Source organism: Tachypleus tridentatus, chromosome 2 (assembly GCF_004210375.1).
Source record: "Tachypleus tridentatus isolate NWPU-2018 chromosome 2, ASM421037v1, whole genome shotgun sequence".
NCBI lineage: Eukaryota > Metazoa > Arthropoda > Merostomata > Xiphosura > Limulidae > Tachypleus > Tachypleus tridentatus.
The window spans coordinates 120637658-120663726 of record NC_134826.1 but is presented as its reverse complement, the minus strand read 5'-3'; the positions used below and the strand labels follow the sequence as shown (position 1 = coordinate 120663726).

Below are 26069 nucleotides of genomic sequence, written 5' to 3'. Positions count from 1 at the left end.
AAGTTCGGCTTAAATGTTGTTGCAGAGTATAAAGTTATTCCATATTATAAAAAAACAATGAAAAACGGCATTATTTACCCTGAATAATACTTTCTTCTTGGTTTCAAGCGCTACCATGTAACTGACGATTGCTTTCACTCCATAGTTTAGGACGTGGTTTAGAATTAATACTATTGAACTGAAAGCAGCTAATCAGTAGCACTTACTATCATCAAGTCTTGAGCTTTTCTTGTGGAATTTGACAATATTTTAAAACTCTACTGGCTCTAAATTGCTAAGTGCGATTTTTCAACAATGGAATACGAAACTCGAATTCTCAGATTCAAAGCCTATCCAATTCACATTTGGGGTACCTAACAGCTGATATTCTTATAATATTCATAATGTAAATAATTGTTTGTCAGTTCCAAAACAACAAGTTGATATAAAAAAAAACACCATTAATGAATATTTCACAAGAAGCGATTGCCATAGTTGTAGACTTTTAGAGTAAAATTAGCAAGCAACTTATATTCCAGTGAACATACATTCACGACCAGAACCAAAACACACTTGAAGCTGAAGAAATTTACTTATTTCTTTATTCTTTTTTCAGTTGATATTAAGAACTTAAATTGGAAGTACTATATATTTTACACGAAATGTATAATTATAAGAAGTTGATGTACATGACTAAATAAATATGTATATTTTTTGTTGCCGATGTTAAAACAAAAACATGTAATAGACAATTAATTAAAGCCAGAAATCGTTTGCAATGCCAGTTTTTTTTATATAATGATTTGAAATTTAACGTATATTAACATTAAACTACAGATCTTTCTCTTTGAAAGCAAAATGCATTCTTTGCTGAAATAAAATGGAAGGTAAGAATTGATAGAGAGAATCTCCCTCATGTGAAGCACATTAACAGCACCGTGCAGATTTCTATCAGTTCATTTCCTCGCACATTGAGTTAATCTGGCTTGTTTAACAAAACTAGGATAACAAAAATAGAACAGAAATAGATTTCTTTATTTATAATTCTTGTAATAAACGAACATAAAAAGATACTGTAACGTTCCAAATTCAGTTAAGTTTTAGCAAATTGTCAATAAATGTAGAAAATAAAAACATAGATAAAAGTAGCCTGAAGTATATTTAATTACGATGAAAAACATTCAGTCTAATATACCATAATCGTTCAGTACTAGCCTTGTGCGATGAAAAACTCCGTTATATGTGGACGTAGTTATTTTAGCGTTAACTGGCTTGTAACACATCATTCACAGATAAACTACTATTTACATAAATAGTATAATTACATGTGTAAATAAGTTTACTAAAATATAGTACACAGTAAAGATATATATTATACAATAAGTATAAAACATAAATGGAGAAAAACACCATTGTATTTCAAAATATTGATTTTCTGTTTCAATAGACCAAAGTTATATGGTCTTTCATTTTCAGATTGTAGTAGCACAGTCATCTTCACTGCGGTTATTACGAATTTCAGTTAATAACGCCTCATCTCTTTTGTCCACTTTCAACTTGAATACTGCATCAAAAAAGTCAAAGTAAATACCAAAATCGGTCATATTATCTGCTCTTTTATTAAACAACACAACTGTGTCAGTTAGCGAAGGCTTCCAGCAACAGTAAAAAGCAAGAAACGCCACCCCGAGAACTGTGCAGCCGCCAACAATAATTGTGCTGTACAACTGATGTGATGACCAGGAAAAACTAGTCGGTACGAAAAACCAGATCGCATATAAACCTGCATTTTCTAAAACGATCACGGCGATATAGATAACGAAACGTCGACCCTCGCGTAATTGAAACATATATGGCCAGTATATGAGTGATGGTAAACCGAAAAGAAAAAATACTAACACGAAATAATGCATTTTCCTCTTATACGATAATTGTGACGGTGTCGGGTTTTCAGAAGTGCCGATTTCATGAGACCTCCAGACAAGCGTTGAAATCCAAACAGAAAATAATAAAGCGTGGATGAGTGAAAAAACCTAGAATGCCGTAGTATATGACAGACGTGGCTAAAGCGAAAACTACCGCACGTGAAATAAAAATTGAACCCCATCCTAAATAAGAAAGAAAAGTAGATAATATACCATCGTCTTTTCTTCTAACTGCACATAAAAGGGTCTTGACACTCAGAACGGAAGCCACTAGTTCCCACTTGGCTGTAAAAAATATCAAGTAAAACAGATATTTAAGTTTCAAGACTGAAAATTAACTAATATGCTGATTACAAATTTATATATTCTTGGAACAAAACAAATCTGTCTTAACGTTTCGGTGTATTTAACTACATAAATGTATTATAATTCATACTACACATGCACTTATTTATCATAACACGTATTTCATGCTAGTTCTTAATTACGAACGTTTTATTCTGGTATGTTCTGTGATAGCCTGGCTGCAGTTACTACCGTGTTTCTCCGATAATAAGACCTACCCATAAAATAAGACCTAGTGTGATTTTTGGGGATAGTTTTAATACAAGCCCTACCCTTAAAATAAGCCCTAGTTAAGAGTGGCAGGAAGAGGAAATAAATAAAAAAAATTAATTTATTAATTAGTTTAATAGTTAGTTAATTAGTTTGTTTAAGTATTAATCAGTTAGTTTAATAGTTTAATAATAGTTTATTTTAAATGGTTAGTTTAATAGTTTGCAACATTAAATAGAATGTAATTTTTTTAGTCATTTTCACTCCAGAACAAGATGAATGTAAGAAAAAGTTATTCGATCGAGTATAAAAGAAGCATAGTGGAGGAATCACAGGGCAAGAATCTTACTGCTTTCTGTAAAGAAATGAATTTGGATCTAATGAAACCTCTATTGCTCAACATGAGAGAGTAGGTGCGAAAATTCTACAAGAAATTGAGTTAAGTGAAAACTCAGCAGGAATTTTAAAAACAGATGATTTGCAAGACATTCCAGAGGATGATGATATGATTGTTTTTGAATAAATTCCTGTTAATGAGTTTCTGAATGTTTTTCGTAATTTCTATTTATTTAGAGGTCTTATAATTTTTACTTTGTAACTTCATTTTTTTTAATATATCAAAATAAGACATCTCCCGAAAATAAGCCCTAGTGTCAAATTTTGGAGTGAAAATTAATATAAGCCCTGTCTTATTTTCGGAGAAACACGGTACTAGCACATTTCACGTTTGACCCAAATCCTTACACAATCTAAATCGAAAACCAATTCAGAGAAATTGTAGGAGATGATAGCTTGATACACCGAATAATTTGTTCATTCGTACTTCTATAGTATCTGGTCACTGAAGGTCATATATAATAAAGTTAGTGTAAATGTCATCTGACACACGTTGTACACTCAGATAGCCTGGTCAGGTTTGGTGTTACGTTAATAATTCGTTTCAAATAATGTGAAACTGTCATTACTAAAGAAGCCGTAACGGCGAATAATGTAGTTTGTTCTTTGTATAAAAACATGCATTATTAACTCGTATGAATTATTAGGAAACCATTTACAAACAAGGGGGTAATCAAATAAAAAATATATGGATAAGATGTGAAGAAAACAACAAAACAAAGAAACTGTAAATACATGCAACACAACAAACATATGATTTCATCAATAGCAAATTAATGGCGTATATTTACAAGCTTTGCCTTTCAGTGTTTTTATCGGCTGTAAACACAATACTGGAAAACATCTCCGTGAAAGAACGTAACCATATTATAATTAAACATGATATTTCAAACGCAATTCCTATAATAAAGGCCTTGGCCTATGCTAAAGAAATGTACACAGTTCTGTTTCGCCGATTAGATACAAGGTGTCTTTTTTATATTAATAACGTATAAAATATAACTATTTAGTGTCTCAGATAAATACAAAAACTTATACGTAATACAGGTGAATTTTATCTTACTTACAAAGAGTATTGAAATCTATCTTTCCATCGAAGTAAGATACTAATATATACAGCTGAAGAACAACTTGTAGAAATCCAGAGTAGAAATCCAGAAAGAACTGTAAGACCAAAGCGTTTCTTTCCAGTTCGTTGGTTGTTTTTAATTCTTCTTTGTTTGGAGTTCGAACTGGACAAACACGTGGCACAACAAAGTTCAAAACCTCAACATGTCTGTAAAAAAAAACACAAAAGTACAAGTGAAAATGCAGTAAATCTTTGCATAAACGCATAAAGTTCGATATTAGAGTGGTTTGTGATTTATTTTTGTGGGCTACATTCAAATAGTGTTTGTAATAAAGTGAAAGAGACCGTAGTTTACCATAGCACATTTATTACACTTGACATTTCTCACAAAGAAATTACAAAAGTTAGAAAACAAACATACCGTTGATTTTCCGGTTCTGTGAAACACACAAAAGTTACGTACGGTAGGTCTGTAAGGCATGTTGTGCCTAACGGATCTTGTTTCTGGATAATATATATATTTTTAATCATATTAAGCACAATATAGGAAATAAATAAAATTTACAATATACCAGTGACTGGTTCTCAATTTCTTTTGTTTAAGTATCACCTGAATTTTGTTTAAATATCTTGGTGGATCACAGTCGAATTTGTTCAAAATCATGAGGTAAATTCTCCGAAACATACATTTGCAAGCATTGCATGTCCAAAGATAATTAACCCTACAAACGTTCATATGCCACATTGGCTGTAAAATGTTCATTTCATTTTAAGTACCTTAAGAGCAGAAACGTGGAAATACGGTCACAAAGCAGGTCAAGAGATGAGTGATCTGTTGTGGTATTCTTTGATGTATCAGTTATAGTATGGCACCTGTAACACTTTGATACACCGCTCTAATAATAAAACCCAACAAACAATGACCAAAATGTAGTTTTACTATAAATAGAAATGAAAATTGTTTTGATGTATTAGTCTCTGCTGGCACTGTTGAGGTGTGTTGGATAATCTCAAACACTCCTAGAAATGTGTTTGAAAGTCCATTAGCCACTGTATAAGAAAATTCCTACGATGTGGTTGTACAGTTAATCGAGAGAGGTATTATACTTTTGTTGTAAATTGGTTACCTCAGAATGTTAAAATTTTGTTCAGAGCGAGAAAGGCAGTTCTATGTTAGAGTTGAACAGATATTTATTCAAAAACTGTTGGTTTTCTAACAGAATGACCGTAATATTCTAAAACTGTCAGAAAAACAATTCTATACTTCTAACTTATCACAGTTGAACTTTTAATACGATTGTTTCTTCTAAGATAAAATTTTCACACTATTCAAAAATAAAATACTATGTAACTGTACAGTTTTTATTAAAATATTTATGAAACAAATTTTTGAAACATATAGATGTTACATTTTAATGTCGTTAAGTTCAGTTCTTTCTAAAATGCTTCTTTGTATTAGTTCCTTTTAGTGAAGTAAAACGTTTATTAGAAATGTGAAAATAACAACAACAAAGGCCTCGTGATAAAAATTGGTGACAAAGTCAGTAGAGTGTCGTGAGAACAATCATTCTGCTCCTGGTATTGAAGCTAAACGCGTATTGTACAAAATACGAAAATACTCAAAGGATACACGTGATACATCGTATTACATTATCACAAACGTATCCTTTAAACTCGGTTTGTTGTGAATTTCGCGCAAAGCTACTCGAGGGCTATCTGCACTAGCTCTCCATAAGTTTTGCAGTGCAAGACTAGAGGGAAGACAGTTAGTCATCGCCAACTCTTGGGCTACTCTTTTACCAACTAACAGTGGGACTGACCGTCACATTATAATACTCCCACGGCTGAAAGGACGAGAATGTTTGGTGTGATGGGAATTCGAACCCGTGACCCTCGAATAACGAGTCGAGTTCCTTAACCACCTGGCCATGCTAAGAATAGCAGTGGTACAGCCTGTCCAAAAATGATCATATAAAGTGTTAAGTTAATAAAATACAGGATACGTTTAACATTCCTACGAAAAGACGTTTCTAGTCCTGATTTCTCCAAGCCCGTTCCCTGGCTGTGGTTTCGCTAGATAGTAGATAGGGACAGTGGGAATCTCGTTAATCCATTCATTAATGGATTTAAATGGCAATTTCATTTAAATACAAAATTATTAGCCTAATATTAATAACCTTTCAAGTTGCTCTGGGGCCTATTAGGCCCCACTTTTCGTAGGAGTGTTAAACCAACAAGATCACATAGCAGCGTTTCTCAATGTTTTGATACCTGAGGCAGGCTTGCTGCCTTCCTAAACTGTCACGAACCACTAAAATGCATGTACAACGAAAAACCTTTACGACTTATGTACGAATACCTTGTAATTTATTATTTGTTTATTTTCGTAAATTCCCACGAAGAGATTAAGTGGTTATACTGGAAGGTTGGTTAAGAAACATGGCTTCAGATCATGTATAGAGGAAAAGCATTACTCACAGCAATTTCCATCCAAAAGAACAGGTATCAATAAAATGTTTTATTTTTTCACACTAACTAAGCTACTGCTTTCTCCCTACTAAATGAAAAATAAAATATTTATTGAGTAGCAAGATGTTTATGCTTGTACAATGCCTTCTACAACGGGAGAAGTTATGGGATACCTCTGCAAATGGCCAGATATAGTCAAGTGGGTTAAGGCGTTCGACTCATTATCTGATGGTGGCAGGTTTAAATCCCCGTCGCACCAAACATGCTCGACCTTTCAGCCGTGGGGGTGTTATAATGTGACGGACAATCCCCCTATTCGTTGGTAAAAGAGAATAGTTGGTGGTGGGTGGTGATGACTGGCTGCCTTCCCTCTAGTCTTACACTACTAAATTAGGGACGGCTAGCGCAGATAGCCCTCGTGTAGCTTTGCGCGAAATTCGAAAAACAAAAAACCTCTGCAAACAAAGAATTCCGCCTGATTGGGAGGGGAGGGGAATCATCAGATGAGTGGAGATCAAAAGATGGTGCCTGAGGTTACGCAACTGTTAAGTGACAAGCACTAGAGTGATGATAAAGTGATAGTATCGTAGTTTCTTGAAATGGCACCAGAGAATGCTGATGTCTTAAGAAGGGATGACATCGTAGCTCCACAATGCAACAACAGAGGGCGCGTTGGTATGATGACTGCGCTGATAGTTGCGAACTAACGAAAAAAGGGTGATGTAGATCAACAGATAAGCATGTTATCGACTTTATAGTTACAATCAAAGTTTTAACATTAATAACTTACCTAATTTACATAATTTACAATTATCAGCAAATAAATGTGTTTTTATCTTTATCACACTTACAGTCTCACTATACAAGTGAAACTTATATTAAATCTGCTATTTTAATCTCCATTTCTTATCATTATTACTAATTTTGTGGTATTCACTTGCATACTTTATTACACAGGCGGATGGTGTTTCTGTAGGCACATAATGTTACAAGGCTAATATCATAGTATAGCCCCTTTTACAATTATCTGTTGCTTTATGTATAAAAGGCTTCGCTAATTCATTTGTTCTGCTTCTCTAATTCATATACATCCTGAAAAGTTGTCCTCATATGCAATATATATTTTTTATAAATACTGAACAAGACAGTTTGTGTAATCAATTGTGTTTTAAGTATCGATTTACTGCATAACTAACGTACTGATTATAGTTTCACATCTACATTTAATTTAGTATGACATACTTTTTGCAGTTCCTGACGTTTTTATGTAAAACACTTATTGCTAATTCACTTTTACGATTCTTATATTGTAAAACATCTATTTCTCCTGAAGAGAATGCTTATTTAAATCTATAAATAACATACGACAATTACACGTTTAGTGTTAAGTTCATTTGATTCTCTAAAGTTTAATTTTGAAGGATCTACATAAAGTTATGTTTAATCATCATTACTGTAGGAAATTATTACTCAATATTCTGTAGATATTTTAATTTAGAACATTAAACAAACTACTACATATAAGTACTCTTTCTACTTCTATCCGGGTCGTTAACAGTGAATACAAGCGCAAATGATAGAAAGGTTAATAACTTGTGTGGTCACTTCAACCACAAATGGTGTAGTCACTTCAACCCTATTGGATATTTAGTCTCAATCAATCACATTTGATGGTTTGTTGACATTTTACTAAGTAAAGAATGGGCCAATAGGAAAAAAGTAACATTTCACAAGAAAAGCTGAACGAGTCAATTATAATACACAGCGTAGTCGCTATTTACGATTATACATTCATTACTGAGATACAAATCTCATGCATGTGAGATTTTTAACACTGAAAATAAATTGTAAAGTCTACACATTCCTAAATTAAAAATAATATATTATAACTTTAAATGTTCACCATACTTAAATGGCAATAATAAACTTTTGTACGTCACTGAATTTAGAAGTCACTAAACATAGTTTATTCTTTCATATTACATGGTCTGGATTGGCCAGATGGCTAAGGCACTCGACTCGTAATCCGAGGGGCGCGGGGTCGACTCTCCGTCACACCAAACATGCTTGCCCTTTCAGCCGTGAGGGGCGTTAGAATGTTACGCGCAATCCCACTATTCGTTGGTAAAAAGATTATCCCAAGAGTTGCCGGTGGGTGGTGATGACTAGCTGTCCTCTCTCTACTCTTACACTGTTAAATTAGAAAGGGCTAGCGCAAATAGCGAAGCAGAATATCATGAACATATATTTAATGTTTTGTATCACTATGTAAAATGACAGAATAAACAAAATATGTTTACCGACTTTTAAATTCAGTAACACACACAAATTTATTAATACTAGTTAAGTTAAAATATGGTGAATGTTAAATTTATAATTCACTATTTTTCAATTTATACAGAAATTGTGTGATTATAAAGACTCTAACTTGTTTTAATTTATTTTCGATGTTAAGTATAAGGTAAGTACATGTACGAGATTTATATACTCTTCAAAACAAGAAACGCAAAAGGGATATTTTTGTTATTTTAAAGAGAAATATATGTAATAACGTTACAAGCTCAGAGTATGTGATGTTACACGTGTTAAGGCACTGATTGTCAGACTAAAATGACAATAAAAGTTGTGCACTTTGAAAACGGAGGAAAATATCGGATTTTTCGCCAAAACGCATGCGTGTCCAATAAATTTGTTTGAGAGATCTGCATATTCTGCAAGTACAACATGTGCAAAATCCCTATAAAAGTGACGGGTTCTCGGTTTCCATAGCTCAGTGTCAAGCCACCGACACGCAATACAGTTACGCCAAGACTGACTGAAGCACAACGCAACAACGCCATTGGTCGCTTGAAAGCAGGCGAATCTCGACCAGATGTTGCCAGAGCTGTGAATGTCCACCCAAGCACCATCACAAGGCTATGGAATCGTCACCAAAAAACATGGATCAACTCGTGACCGTCCACGATCTGGCAGACCTCGTGTGACCACGCCCACACAAGATCGCAACATCTGGTTACGTTACCTTCGGGATAGGACCACCACTGCGACGTCTACTGCCTCAACCATACCAGGGCTGCGTAGGATTTCCGCTCAGACCGTACGCAACCGTCTACGAGATTCTTAGGCCCCATGTGCAACCCATCATGGCGAACGTCAACGACGTTTTTCAACATGACAACGCCCGTCCTCACACAGCCCGACTCACCACTGTCTTCTTGAGACACCACAACATCAACGTTCTTCCATGGCCCTCCAGATCACCAGATTTAAACCCCATCGAACATCTTTGGGACGAGTTGGACCGACGTCTGCGACGGCGACAACCTCAACTGCAGACTCTACCTCAGCTTGCAGCAGCTTTGCAGGCTGAGTGGACAGCCATTCCACAGGATGTGATTCGTCATCTCATCGCTTCCATGGGCAGGAGATGCCAAGCAGTTATTGATGCTCACGGGGAAAATACTCGTTATTGACGTTGAGTGACGTTAAACTTCACCTAGTGAGCGTGGACTTCGCCTTTGCAGACTTTGGATGTTCAGCAGTAAATGTGCAAAGTTTCACACATGTCATACAGAACTATGACAATTAGAAAAGCGAGAACTAATGAACTACCCAAGTGTTTTACAGACAAATCAACTGTTGATTGTAAAAAGGGCTATACTATAATATTTGCCTCATTCAAATAATATATAAATTATAACAGAATGTGTGAAAACTTGACATAGTCTAACAGTTACAATACTTGTCTCGTTAAAACAATGGTTTTACTTGGCTTCACAACTTTTATGACATGTACAAACTAATTATTAAATGAAAACACGATCAGTTCAAATAAGTTTTTCTTGTAACATGAAGACAGATAATTAACTCCAGACATTGATTACATAACCATAGCTAAGACACTGCACTGAGCTAATCATTTTATTGAACTACGTATTCACCCTAGCGGCATTAAGCTTGGTAACATGATTTGCCAAGTAATGCCATAAGTCTATAGAACATTATTAAGACCATTCACCACTGTAAAACGTATTTAATGCAATTAAATGTGTAAGCAGAAACTGTAAAGTTGACAATAAGAAATAGACGAAAACAGCGGATTTAACGTAAGTTTTATTTAGAGAGAAAGAGAGATTGAAATATTTCAGTACTGATAACTGTAAATATAAGGTTATGTAAATTAGATAAATTAGCAACGTTAAGATTTCCGTTGTTATTATAAAGTTGATCATATGTTTATCTGTTGATCAACGTAATCCTCTGGTGATTCACTGGGGAATGATTTGCACGCTCGTCATACAATCGTGCCCTTTGGTGCTCTGTATGATGTCACCTCTCCCCCAGTACAGCCGCGCCCTCTGTAACCACTTTATGAAACTATTACTTCATTACTCTGTCACGCTTCTGCTACCTATTATATGACAGTTATGTAATCCTAAGACACTGGAAACCTTTGTGTGTTTTGGAACAATTATGTGACCCTCAGACAGTATCATTTGATCTCCTCTCGTCTGGAGACCCCCTACTCAAGTAAGCATCATTGGAGCACAGGGGTATTCCGATAATTATTAAAGGGGATAAATAATGGTTAACAAAATGTTTACTTACTTTCGAATCTGCCATGGAATGATGAGAAGTCCGTGAAGTACAAGAGTGCAAACTTTATTGAAATTTCCACTGTTATCGGAGACACCAGATATTTGTTCAGGAATATATGAAAAACTGTCGCTTCCTCTTGCAAAAGCCTCAAATACTCGGTATACAGTGTAGGTGATGACAGGTAACAAGAGGCACGTCAGTGAAATTACGAACAGGTGAAATTCTCCACTCTCGAAGTACTTCTTTGTTGCATGAGAGTCACCCGAAATTTTACTAATATATTCAGCCAGTTCATAAATTCCTATTACCAACATAACCGGAAAAAATAATTTTTCGAAGTACGAAGTACAGCATTGTAACTCGGACCTCAAAAAATTGGATGTGTCTTCGTTCACCAAATATTTTTCTTGTGGCTTTGAACACAAAATATTAAAATTTAAATTTTAGCGACCTCAAATTCATGTATATACGTTCAAACATCATAAACATACTTTTAGTTTTTCATTACAAAGTTTTCAGAAACGATTAAGTGTTAAGACTCAATTTTTCAAGAATTTCTTTTCTTACAAGGTTTAGCTAATTATTATTAATGTGATATCACAAACTTTTTTTATGCGTTTTCAAACATCACATAGTAAATAATATTTTAACTTCAACCAACCAAGAAGGTTTGGCGTGTGAGCTGACAAAAGAAAACATTGAATCAAATTCTGAAATAACTTTTAGCTCTTTGTCAAATATCTGGTATCATTTTTGTAGTCAATGCTTTTGGTAAAACGTGTCATACACTGAACAGAATTAAGAACTAAAGGTGTTTTAACCACAGGTAAAGTGAGCCAATATTCATTAAATTTTACCCACACATACACATATATATTAAATTTAACTTTCATAGGTCATTATGGTCTGAAATTCTTCACTTCGGAAATTCGGCAGAAAATCAATTGCAATCAAACGTGATATTTCATAGTGTTGTTTAACGTAAAAATAATAATAACAAAATATTACGTCATAGTTTTGGTTTGTTTTTGTTGTTGCAAGTTTGACCGGCAGGTGTCATTATTTGTGGTGTTTGAAAGTGTTAAACACTGATATGGACCAAACAGAATATCGCTTGGCCTTTCTGTTAGCACCTCGCAATAAACAGCCTCGGAAGTAATAAGAAATGGTGTTTGGTCTATTTTCAACCACAAAACTTACATGTGAAACTCAAAAGTTAATACAAACTAGTGGCAGTTGAAACTAAAAGATCGAAGATAAAGCTACCACAAACAACAGTATTTTAAAATTAAAACAAGAGATAAATAAAATTATCTTTAATAAATGAAATAATCAATACTCAATTGCTATATATAACCAAAAATAGCGATAATACTAAGTGTACTTTTGAGGGGGCCTCTGAATATATTCTGTTTCAAGAGTGAATTAAATCAAAATTAAGAGTAATAATTATTTTTATTTCTCGCTTTTAAAATTCACATGTCATGCTGTGCTGTAGCTTATGGAGTGCATAATCCTTCTCGCTATTCATGGCATGCGCACGTTTTACTAACGTTATTTTAGTTTGTGCTGACCGGCTCACAGACGATACATTACTGCATTATGGTATGTGTAATTAAAACAGGTGTCCCCTCTAGGCGTTCTTCAACCCCTTTCCGAGGAAATTACATGTTTATATTAACTCGAGTAATCTACAAGAAGCATATGATAACAATAAAACATGAACGATGTCTCTCTTATATTATACGCATGCGCAATACTGCTAAAGCTGATTTACCTTAAATATAGTACCTCAAAAAAAAAATGAAGTTATTGATTATTTACAGTTTCCTTGAGAGAAAATGTGTAACGTAAATAACCTTTTGGCAGTGGTTTGTATGCGTGTAGCACAAACGATAAAATCGTCCAATTTCATTGAGAACACTGAAGAAAACGTAGCATTTATCAAAGTCTGCCGTATCATTTTAATAAGTTTTTTTTTCAAAAAACGACCTTTTCCCTGCAGTAATTCTCTTTAAAATTTTAACCGACGTTTCGCTTTTGCAGTTCCTGTAGTTGGTGTAAAGGTCGTTTTTTTCTAAACTTTTTATCAAAATGTCTAAATCCCTCCAGTATGTAATACAAATTTTGAAAGACAACAAACATGAAATTTGCCGTATTTATATTTCTGTATGAGAGCACATTTTTTTCGCCAGCTTTTCATATTAGCCAAATATACGCACATAACTGTATTATTTTTATTAGGCATCTTCTGATTGGTAAATTTTTCTAACGAGACCTATATTAAGCTGACGTCATAAACTAAACAGAATCCACAACAAGGAAGGTTTTGTTTACGTCAGAGATGATATTTCATAAAGGGTTTGAACTTACCGTTGTTTTTAGTTTTCACGACAAAAATACATTTCAGTAAGTAAAACAATTTTGTGGAAGAGAATGAAAAAACCTAGCATTTACAACGTTCACAGGATCTATTTTGCAACGCAATAATACACGTTATATCATTTATTTTCACTTTTCCTTTAACGGGTTAACTTATTTCGTTTACTAAAATTTATAAAACAAAAATTCAGATATACAAACGTTTAGATTAACATACATATAGAAAATCAATCTCAGACCGTACTTGCATTACTTAATGTTCTAATTAAACCCAGTCAAAACTAGTGTTGGTGGGGTTTTATTTTCAGCGCTTGTCTTACTGTTCTAGTTAAACCCAGCCAAAAATCAATGTTGGGTGGGTTTCACTTATAGATCTCGCATCTCTAGTAACACTGCTATGTTTAAGTTTGGAAACACCTGTAGATTAAACTCTCTCTACTTTTATTTGGAACAGCCAATAAGTAGCTTCTGCATTCTGGCATATGTGGTTACTGTTTCCTTGTTTGTTTGTTTGTTTATTTGTTTTGGAATTTCGCACAAAGCAACTCGAGGGCTATCTGTGCTAACCGTCCCTAATTTACCAGTGTAAGACTAGAGGGAAGGCAGCTAGTCATCACCACCCACCCCCAACTCTTGGGCTATTCTTTTACCAACGAATAGTGGGATTGACCGTCACATTATAACGCCCCCACGGCTGGGAGGGCGAGCATGTTTTGGCAAGACTCGGGCGCGAACCCGCGACCCTCAGATTACGAAGCGCACGCCTTAACGCGCTAGGCCATGCCAGGCCTCTGTTTCCTTGTAAATAATGTCGTGCTCTCTCAGTCTATAAAATAATCTATAAAGCTATGTAGAAATATTTCTTACGGAGTGACTTCAGAATATCTTATAAAGTGCAATCCAACGCCCTCTGCACATGTTCATCTTTTATTTGTTTTTGCTGTAAAACAAGGTCAAGAAGAAGATTGGTTTTACTTCGTTTACATCATGTTCAGTTTCTTCTTTTCAAACCAGTAAAGTCAAATGTTCATACCTGATTCCGAATTACACGTTTTATCCGTCTCTTTCTCCTGTTTTTGTTTTTATCTGTTACTATTTTGATCTGTAGAACGATCTTGGTTAAATTGCCTGATGTAGGACTACTATTCGGTATACTATTCACAATCATACATTGATAAAATTATGCAGTGGCGGCGCCAGGATATTTTCGTTGAGGGTAAACTGTGGAGAGGCTTCCCAAAATACCATCGATATGAAGTATAGATGGTAAATTATAATAATGTAACTACCAATATCAATGCAGTTTTCATCGAAAACTCATACTCTGATTAATAATGGGCAGCTAATGGGAGTGAGCAAGAGGGGGTAGCGTGCGGCTGGCATATGGATCTCGATCGGGTTGAGCCGATCGTTAGCCGAACGCAGAGCGTACACCATGGTCAGCGGCTCGGTGATCATACGCTTAAGGCGTTCGAGGCAGGAAACACGCGCTCGAACAAAGCAAACCCGCGGCCTGGATATTAAATGGTCATAGTAGCACCAAAACAAAATGTCTAATTTGCAGTTGACCTTCACAGAAAGGCCGGTTTCTTCATAAGTTCACATTATTCATACAGGTCCAAACTGTGATTGTGATATTGTTCTTATTATCATAAGTGTGACAAGCAACTGTTACAATAATGTAACTACTACATTACATTAAATTAGGCACTTCTAAATAGCCCAATGACAATTTCAAAATTCATTCTAGAATTGTTTAGAAATATTATTTGGTCAGTTAACATGTAAGGTTATTATCTAATGATAAGTATAACATTAATTGGATTGTAAGTTACAATTTTAAGTGTATGCCAATCATCAGTACAATTTTGGATGGCTGATACACAATGCAAAATGATCTCACAGAGGACACAACACTGGCTAAATGCTTCATAGTTTTGACCTCTACACAATACACTTATACATGCATGCTATGTTTTACTTTTCAATAAAAGATAAATGAAATTAATGGGTAAATCCCTGTGAAACCTTTGGTTTATCAAGTAAAATCCCTGATGATCTGTTGTAACTTGAAATCAACGTTGTTGTCTAATCTTCGTCAAAACTCAAGATAGAATGGCATTACACAGGGAGCGGCAATACAGCGCACGAGTTTCAGTGCATTCAGTACGTTGCTATGAGACGCACGGCACATACTTCCGTCTTAATGAAGACATTGAGTTCTGCAAATCTATGTCTCTTTGATGTTAATTGTTAAGCAACAACGACGATTGTGTTTTCCATATTTTATGAATATATGTAGGTAACAATATTGGGGGGCTGAGGGAGGCTTGGTTCATTTGGGAGGGCTCAAGCCCCCCCTTGGCGCCGCCACTGAAATTATGATAGCATAAAATATATCTTAAATATCCTGTTTAAAGAACATACTAAACACTAATGAATTGTATGCAATTTATTTGCTTTTTTGTATTATTTGTAGTGATTTATTTCGGTAATGACGAGTTATACAAGTTGTAAATACTCGTTGTTTATGGCAGTTAAAAGGTAATAATGGATAAATTAACACTTATGAATAAAAATTAGTTGATTTATTTTGTACGATGTTTTTGGAAGACGTCCTTCTTTAGGCAGTAAATACCGTGAAACGTTGAAAACTAGACTAAAACGAATCGTTAAAAAGATAGAATACACAATCATTCTAATTGTACACGTTATACATGGAAGTACTTTAATAAAAAATATTTAACTTATTTCGTAAATAATATTAAAATTCATAATAACATAGAAAACTTGTAATTTAAGTAAATAAAATTGCAGTTCGGAAAATAAATATGCAAGTACAAAATGTAATAAGTTTACAAAATAAATTAATAAGGTAAAAATGCGGTGAAATATTTATTTCACCAAGACGAGGTTGAAAAATAATTGAATAAGGACTCTATTAAAAGCACACCTGAAGAAACATTTTATTGAATAAAAATATGTTAGGAAAAATTATTTGAAAGTATATCTTTCGTTAATTCCATCAGCGAACTTGCTGTTGAGCTGTAAAATGAGGCAGTGTTGTTATTCTTACAAAAACGTTTTCAATTTTGTTACAAATATTAGCAATGGTAACGAAAAAAAACAAACAAAAACAATCCAACCTACCCTTGTTAACATAGCTCTACGTAGAACGTGTGTATGATTCACTAGAGGTCATCAGTTTTTAAATCTGGAGGATTGAAATCATGTTCACATAAAACTATAAACACTCCAGAAATAAAGACAAACAAACAAAAATGTTTATATTGAAACCCAAAGTTTCGGCTTACAGTTATTCTTAAAATTAAGAGCGTCATAAACAGTACAAATTAAAAATCGAAAAGATCTCTAACAATTAAAACCTGACTTAACAATGCTAATGTTACGTGTTATCGGATAAATGTTAAAATGGTACTACAATGACTAAGCAATAGCAAATCGAAAGCTTCCAAACACACAACAATAACATGTATTTGAAGTTGAAACTATGTCCATAAAAAACTACAATAGTAACTACTTTTGAGCAACACTATTCTCGAAGGGCTGTTTCTTCATTATTTCGAAGGATCCGAATTTGAGCTGTCTAGAAGTGGGGATTCTGCGCTGGGAGAGGGTAAAGGAAGGACATACCTCTGAAAGGCTCTTTATTTCTACGTATACAACCCATATTTCGCTTCATATTTTGGTAGTGTTTTTACTATTCACTTCGAGTTTTACGCCAGTAGACACAAAGACAGAAGACCTTATTACCATTTGAATTAGCCCAAGACAGGAAGTACAACTTCGCTAAACAACGAGGCGACATGCCGGCCGGGGAGTCGGAGACCAGGGAAAGCGATGTAGCGTCTGAGACTGAGGGAGCAAGCCCGTCTGTTTCAGGGACAAAAAGTAAGTCTAGTGACTGTGGCCAAATAGATAATGAGGATGTAAAATTAAAATCTTTAATGTTCGTAGCGGAAAAGGAACTAAAAGCAAGGTTAGCGCCTATTAAAGAAAATACTATTAGGACTAGAAAAAAAAGAAAACTAGTAAAAGATATTATGCCTTCAACATCTGAAGATAGTGTAGCTAAGACTACGATTATAGACTATAATATGCCAACAACTAGCAGTTCAAGCAACCCAAACCCCACCCTGGATATTCCACAACAAACAAGTTCAGACAAAGACGAAGTTCTTTCTGACGACGAAGGCTTCACGCTTGTGCAGACTCGAAGTCAGAAAAAACAAATTAAACAAAGAACAACCACCACAGACACACATACACAACTCGCACCAAAATCACCTAAGTACGCAATTATAATCCAAGGAGTTCCTGGTAGTTTCAACCAACCACAATTAGCCAAAGAAATATACAGGTGCAAACCTAACACAAAGATTACTAATATTAAGCGTCTGCCGAGAGGCGGTGTTCTGGTTCAAGGACAGGAACCCGCTGACTTTAACAGTCTACTAAAAGCTTGGCCTTCAGACGCGTTCAAAACAGGAAACATTACAATACACTTACCAGGAACTAAACCAACACCGAAATCTTTTGTGATACGAGGTGTACATAATTCAATAGACATAGAAGACATTAAGGAAGAGTTAAGTACACAAAACATAAAACATATTTCAGTAGACCGCATAATTTCAAATATTACTAAAAGACCCACAAACCTAATCAAAGTAGTCACAGACAACAGCCAGGATATTACACAATTCATTAATAATGGTATCACGATGTGGTATCAAAAGTACACAGTAGAACAAACAAAAACACCAGCAATGGTTGTCACACAGTGCTACCAATGCCAAAGGTTTGGACATGTAGCAGCAGCATGCCAAGCAAATGCGCGTTGTGTGGGCTGTGGGGAGAATCACCACATTACACAGTGTACAAAACAGAACCCCAAACCCAAATGCTGCAATTGTGGGGAAGAACACACGGCAAATTATAAAGGTTGTCAGAAATATAAATCCATTAAAACACACTTATACGAAATTAAAAATCCCAACATGAACAAGCCGCCACCACCACGAACCATTAAGGAACCCACACCTACCACTCCAGCACCACAAAGCACAACTACACAAACAAACACTTACGCTGCAGTGGTTAAAACTTCATCATCCCGACAGGAAAAACCATTACCAAGTGAAGAGGAAATACCAAAAACCACCTCAAAACACACAACCAACAACAATTGAAACCACACTGACATCTGCCATAAGTTCCACCTTCTCGGAAATAATGGCAGAATATACAAACCCTACAAACACCAACAGTCTCACAGACATAATAGTTAAAATCATTTTGAAAAACATACACAAATTCCTGCCGCAAATTATAACCTCCATCATAAACTCTACTAAACATGGATAACTTCACAGTTCTACACATCAATATCCAGAGTGCTCTTGCTTCCAAGAAACATGAGATTGAAGATACAACAAACTCCATAAAACCTGATGTAATTATAATTAGTGAAACTCTCTTATATAACTACCATCGATTTAAAATAAACGGCTACTCCATTATTAGACATGACAGGAAGGATAATAGAGATCCAAACAGAGGTCTTTTATTATTGTATAAGACTGAACTTATAGTTCAGGAACTTACTATCCCTTCCTGTAATGAATCTATAATTATTAATGTAAAAACGCAAAATCATACAGACGTTACTGTGGCGGGCATCTACTGCTCGCCTAGTACAGTGTTAGATGTAAATCTATTGAATATATTGTATAATAGCAACCGTAATCTTATTATTATTGGCGACCTAAACAGTAAACATATAGCATTCAACTGTCGTAGTACAAACGCAAATGGCAATTTACTTTTTCAATTTCTGGATGAATCAAATATGACTTTATTAAACGATGCAACACCGACACATATTTCGTACGCACACGGCACCAGTGAAATACTGGACTTATGCCTATGTTCGTCAAATATGAGTCGCAAATTCGTAAATTTTCATGTTGGTCACGATATAGATAGTGACCACCTCCCAGTTTGGTGTATCTTCAATCTCACCCCCACTTAAATAAAATCATAGTGAGAGACCAACTGAACTACAAAAGCTAATTGGCCAGTTTTCAAACTATATTAAATGAAACCTTACCTCCAGAAGTACTACATATTGCCGCGGACGCATCAGATATAGATGCATACTGTCATATCATCTCTGAGTGTCTAAAACATGCAGCCAACAGTTCGATACCGAAACAAAAACACTTCACAACAACTCATTCATGGCAACCACATAAAGATATAATACACTTAATTAAAAACAGACGTATACTCCGCAGACAGTACATTCAAAATCGCAACCTCACACTTAAAACTCAGATAAACACAATAAGGAATAAAATACGAAACTTAATCAGACAACAGAAACAAGAAAACTGGGACACCTTCTGTTCCGATCTAAATCACAAAACTGATCCTAAACAATTCTGGACACACTTGAAAAGATTTACAAACACAGGAACAACAAACACAGTATATCCACCACTGGAACTGGATGGAGAAACAGCATACACTAACACAGAAAAAGCCGAGATATTTAAAAAACACCTAGAAAACACGTTCAAAACACATCATGAACCAGACATGAACAGATACTTTTATAATACAGTCACAAACTTTATTGATCAAAACAGAAGCATTTTTACACCTAAATTTCCAGTCAACACTATTACACACCAAGAAAAACAAAAGACTGGAGCACTCATCAACTGATAAAACATATCACTGTAACAGAAGTCGTAACTGCTATTAACAACACAAAAAACAAAGCCCCTGGAGAAGATGGTATTCAAGCTATCCTCCTAAAACAAGGCACTCAGAGATTATATGAACACCTAACAGCGTTATATAATCTCTCACTATCAGCTGGATATATCCCAGTTTCTTGGAAGGAAGCAATAATATTAATGTTCCAGAAAGAAGGAAAGCCAGCGAATAAACCAAACAACTACCGCCCGATTAGCTTAACCAGTTGTATTGGCAAAGTATTAGAGAGGATAATTAGTAATCGTCTGTCAGTTTACTTAGAAGAAAATTCAAAATTACCAGAAATTCAAAACGGATTTCGAAAAAACCGCCAAACTACAGACCACCTGATTCGACTTACAGAATCAATTACCGACAGTTTCAACAAAAAAGGATGCACTGTAGCTTGCTTTCTCGACATTGAGAAAGCATTTGACACAGTGTGGCATAACGGCTTACGACATAGATTGCTTGAAATGGCATTACCCCAGGAAACTATTCGCTGGCTGTCCAACTTCCTGGATAACAGAATGTGTAAAGTAAATGTAAATGGGGCCCACTCCCGCAGGGAGGGGTTGTTAGCCCTATATTAGTTATCATGTACGTGAGTAATATGCCTCTGTCGGACCTAAATTTAGGTTATGCATCACAGTTCGCTGGCGATGTAGCAGTCTGGAAAAGTGCCCCCACTCCGTCAATAGCAGCAACGAACTTACAACCAGTCCTAAATAACATCGAAGAATACTGCCAGAAATACAGAATCAAAATTAATATTCCAAAAACCCAAGTCATAGTATTCAGCAGACTGAATAAGCTGAAAAAAGATCCACCAAAACTCTATATGAATGGATCACTTTTACTGACTGCTACTTCTGCTAAATTTCTAGGTCTAACCTATGACTCAAAATTAACGTGGCTACCACATATTAAAAAATGTACTGATACGAATCTGGAAAAGAGCAAACTATGCAAGAAGTCTTTCAGGTAAAATCCAAGGAACATCACCAGACAACATACTTAAAATCTACAAAACGTACATTAGACCAACAATAGAATATGCATCACCTGCCTGGATTAACATAGCACCCACACATGTACAGAAACTTCAACGTATACAAAATTCTGTACTAACTTCTGCATATAAAGTACCACGTAGCACCTCAACCACATTCATGCACAAGTATGCAAACATAGATACAATAGCTGAAAGACTCTTGCATAATTCTCTAAAATATTTCAATAAGAATTGGCATAAAAATGACTTAATGTGTGATCTCGACAGATATCACGTACATGATGTAAATGGTACTAAATACCTCTCCCCTTTTAACATATATTTAAGAAATGTAACACAAGCTGGCCACTATGCACTAGACACTTAGTCCTTGTTTCTTTTTATTATTATAATTATTATTTTCTTTTTTAATCATTATTATATATTTTTTTCTCTTTTTGAATTATTATTCAAGTATTTAATAATAATAATTATTATTACTTTCTCTTTTCTTCTGTGTGTGTTACTACAAGTAGTAGTAGCATTCTCTCAATCGAGAAAAATACAAAAAAATATATATATATGGAAAAAAAATTAAATGAAGAAAAAAAAAAAACTCCTTGTTCGTCCATGCATGGACTGAGCCCTGATATGGACCTGAGTATGATGTTATACTTTTACTCTGGCCCAAAGCTTAAAAAAAACCAAAAAAAACCCTAAAGACAGACGCTATAATCGTTCGGGAGGGAGGAAGAGGTCAAATGTACCTGACCCTCCTGGGTATTTAACAACATCAATACCCAAATACCCACACAGTCAAACTTGGAACTAGAAGTGGTAATTACTAACGTAAGTCTTTATATGATACTATCTCTTCATCAATGTTTATATATATTAAGATTTTTGTAAAAATTACGATTCGGCTGAAGAATGTTCAATCTAATTATAATTTTTTGTTCCCTTTGATTTTTTTTCTAAACCTTCTGAAACTGATTTCGATACACTGATAATTTTATTCTATGTAATATTACATGGGATGTAGGGTCCACACAACAATAAATCCGCCACTGCTTGAAACAATGGAAAGAAAACGTAAACTTAACAATACCGAAGCTAGACTTACTTTAACATTAATTTATTGTAAAATTCATGTACAAAAGTTATGGTAGATATGTTTTTAACATACTATAAAAATATTTAACCCAGGCTTGTATATTTTGTGACGTTTGATTCACGTTCTGTCTTACTGAATTGATTTTCTGAAGTCGTGTTTCACGGTATCAACTTATCAGAAATTTAGTCACAGAAGAGTATATTCGTACTATTTTTGCACTTATGAGGATTTCTGATGTAGGTTTGTGATACGTGTTTAAACACTAAAGTTTACATGTTTTAACTGCCTAGAATCACAGAGAAGAATAATTGCTAAGGTAGTCAACCATAGGCTTTGATTAACACTTGATTTATGTAGACCACATCCACATTTCATACTTTTTTCGGGAAAATGGTAAAGTCTCAACACGAAATTAAATTTGATGAAATCACGTAACGATTGGTGAACAACAATGCAGAAAAAACAATAATACATGAGAGGTTGATATGGGGAACAGGGGTGGGCATATAGAACGTGTGGATTTCTATCCTTTCAATATAATGCAAATTCGGTACTTTGTTATTTACACAGGAATATGATGACAGTTATAATTACACGAATAACATTACATCTACATAGCTAATTTTCTATTGACTTTTACATAAGTCTACTGACAGTCTGTTAATAGCAGTTGGCCACACTAGGAGTGACTGCTAACCCTACAACATGTACACACGAGTTGCATCCTACCGTAAGTACATATTTCGGCAGTGTTTATTATTGCAGACGAAGAGACACCGCTACATAGTGGCACACGGGGCTTGTGTCCCGATTCTATTTGACAGTGTTCTGAATCTCCAGCTGGTATCTTGAAAAACCAGAATAGAACACCATGATTTGATATCATACTGAAAGATAAAAAAATTCAGTCCTTATGGGCCCAAGCCCTGATTCTATTAATTAACGTACCAACGCCTCTGTTCAGACACTTCGTGCATTACACGAATATAACAATTCCAACACAAAATTATAATTTTGTTTCTCTTTGTAGTGTTTATAAATTGCCAGTTCAAGTCTATCAGTGTAAAATTTTGTCTACAAAGCTGTTATACATTCTTAGTGAAATAATAGTTTATGTCACTCTACCATTTGCAGAATGTTACGGCCTTTTCGTACAGCTAGTAATACTGAACCATTAATAAGTTGTGTCGTACACAACGCCATCATTTCGAACAATCTATAACGTGAAATCTTTTATCACTAACCTGTTGATTTTCCGTAACATTTCCAGCCTTCTCTGGTAAAGAGTCATCGTTCTTGTTATTTGTACTGAAATCCATGGGCCGTGTTCATACAGCGAAAAGTGTTTACAGCGTAGTTGAAGTAACTTTGTCGTACACGAACTAAACTAGACGGTCTTACAATGTGAGTACATCCATCGTCCTAGCCCTCTCACTACCGTCATTTAATGACGTAATCGAGAGTTACTCCCACCATGTAAAACCGGTTCTTGAGAGGCCCAATTAACTATTCCTCATTTCTCACGACACATTACAACCTGGAAACTCAGTTACTTGATTAAAACATATTAGTCGGTAATTAGACAAGTGCGAAAAAAAAAGGATGAATTAATAATTAAACAGTTACTCAGCCACTGGCTTATATGTTTCAATTAAAACTGTTTGTAACTCACATATCATTCAGTTGAAATTGTTGATTCTATTGTGCACAATGATAATGTGTACATTGTTTGAAAAATATATCGTAATCCTTAAAATCGGAGATGAATTAATACAAGCATTGTGTAATGGTTTACTGTAAACCCATGCTTTTATAGTCAGTAATTGTTTTTGTGGTGAACGTTATTTAATAATTTTATTAATATTTATAATATTTTTAAAAATAAAATTAACATTATTTTTATGAACTCTTACATGGATTTCAAGTTGTGTTTCTGTTTCATAGTGAGTACAATTATGTACTCATAATTAAGTATTCATAATTTCATAAAGTAATTGCTATTGTGAAAATATTTATATTGTTATTAATGCCTGGCATGGTCAGGCGGGTTAAGGCATTCGTTTCCCCATGGCATCAAACATGCTCACCCTTTCAGCCGTGAGGGCGTTATAATATCACGATCAATCCCACTATTCGTTGGTAAAAGAGAAGCCCACGAGTTGGCGGTGGGTGATGATGACTAACTGCCTTCCCTCTAGTCTTATACTGCTAAACTGGGGATGGCTAGCCTTAAACCAACACATCTAGTGCAACGTAAAATACATCTTGCAAGTTAAATATACTGATATTTATTTTATTTGTTGTTTCCAAGCGCATGTTAACAAAAGAGGAAGATAAAGCCGTTTATTTCTTGTTTAAAAAAAAAAAAGGTTTCTTTTGAAATTTTTGTTTGCAGAATTTTGCACAAATGTACTCCAGGAGTGCCTGAAATAACCTTTATTAATTTTGAGTGACGTTAATCAACAACACCCACTGTCAAATCTTGGGTTACTGTTTTTCCAACGAATAGTTGGATTGACGATCACATTATGAAGCTCTCACTGTTAAAAGGATAAGCATGTTCAATCAGGGAATTCGAATACATGACTTTGTATGTATGTATATATATATATATGTATATATATATAGTAATACCGATAATTAATATAGCTTCGAGTCGAAGATGGTAACAGCAAAAGTTATATAACCTGTTTCTTTTCCTGCGCACGGTACGTTTTAACTAAATGTTGTCTATTATGAACTTAAAATTTATAACAATTGAAATGTCCGAAATTACTTTTCCAATTTTGCATATGATGCTTCGAAACAATGGGGTCTTTACGATTTAGTCACGTGTTGTATATATGCAACAAAAACAAATTAGGTGAAACATCACAAAAACTATGAGATATGATAAGACATAAGAGTGGTTGACGTTGTTCAAGGTAAAGGAATTGTTCCATGTTAATACTTTGTAAGAATAGTATCGCTACTCTACCTATCAATTATTCATGTGAGGTGTTCGTGAACAATATGTGTTGAAACATCAATAGGGCATATTACACTTGTTACGTATTGTAATTCATCTTGGACGAGCCTTCAATTGATTTTTGATTTGAATCCAAAGGTAAATTAAATGTCTATATCCATCAAATTTACGATATTTTCCAGCAAGACTGATATACACAGTTTTCTTTCTGAACACAAATATATTGTAATATACAAACAACAATAGTAATACATTTATAGTAATGGTTATTACAAGAGTAATAACTTTTATACAAACGTTTTATAAATCTACAAATACTACTGAGATTTCTATATGATCCTGAACTGATTATTTTATCGATAGTTCATGATGAGCGAATGAATTTCGAGTTGATATTGGTACAGTTCACTTAACGAGTAGCTAGCTCGCTCTCTATTCTTGGCTGGTCGCATGTTGTTTGCAAGCTGATTTTTCACCGGCGAAGATATCCAATGTTCTCGTAGAAATACAACATTCGAAGTTAATTCCATGAAATTAAATGGTTTATAATGTTCGAAATCTATAAACGTTCCTGGTCAAATATCTGTAATTTCTCGATTAATAAATGTTTATCACAGTTTTAGCTTTCGAGGTTTATAGTATACTAACTGTAGCAAACCAGACATATAAAACTGACTCTCTGCATTGTGTTGGTTTCCTTTTATAAATTTGAGGAGATTTCCTACAAATTGCAGCTAAAACAAAATACTTGCGTTTACATACATATATTACATTGTTGGCTCCTAGAACGAGAGTTTTCTACTAATTTAGTAAATATACGGCAACTTCATAAT

At 34.6% G+C, this 26069-nt stretch overlaps 2 protein-coding genes across 2 annotated transcripts in view; both read right to left on the bottom strand.

Annotated features, from left to right (window-relative positions):
- LOC143245590 (nuclear pore complex protein Nup214-like) overlaps positions 1-117 on the bottom strand; it is a 9123-nt gene extending 9006 nt beyond the window's left edge. The window contains exon 1 of the mRNA XM_076491947.1: positions 79-117. Within this exon, the coding sequence (XP_076348062.1) occupies positions 79-117 (39 nt within the window). The remainder of the gene's footprint in view (positions 1-78) is intronic.
- Positions 118-993: 876 nt separating this feature from the next.
- Positions 994-23718, bottom strand: LOC143244967 (uncharacterized). Its single transcript, XM_076490586.1, has 4 exons — positions 23513-23718; positions 11002-11405; positions 3923-4131; positions 994-2189 (listed from the first exon to the last, which is right to left on the bottom strand). Exons 1-4 carry the CDS (start codon positions 23585-23587, stop codon positions 1945-1947), a joined length of 933 nt encoding a protein of 310 aa, XP_076346701.1. The 5' UTR covers positions 23588-23718; the 3' UTR covers positions 994-1944.
- Between the last annotated feature and the right edge of the window lie 2351 nt (positions 23719-26069).

Coding starts and splice junctions, on each gene's coding strand:
- LOC143244967 (XM_076490586.1), bottom strand. CDS start 23,587: ATGGATTTCAGTACAAATAACAAGAACGATGACTCTTTACCAGAGAAG. Junction 4,132..11,001: donor ATTCCATGGCAGATTCGAAA/GTAAGTAAACAT, acceptor TTTTTTTTACAG/ACATGTTGAGGTTTTGAACT. Junction 2,190..3,922: donor GATAGATTTCAATACTCTTT/GTAAGTAAGATA, acceptor TATTTTTTACAG/CCAAGTGGGAACTAGTGGCT.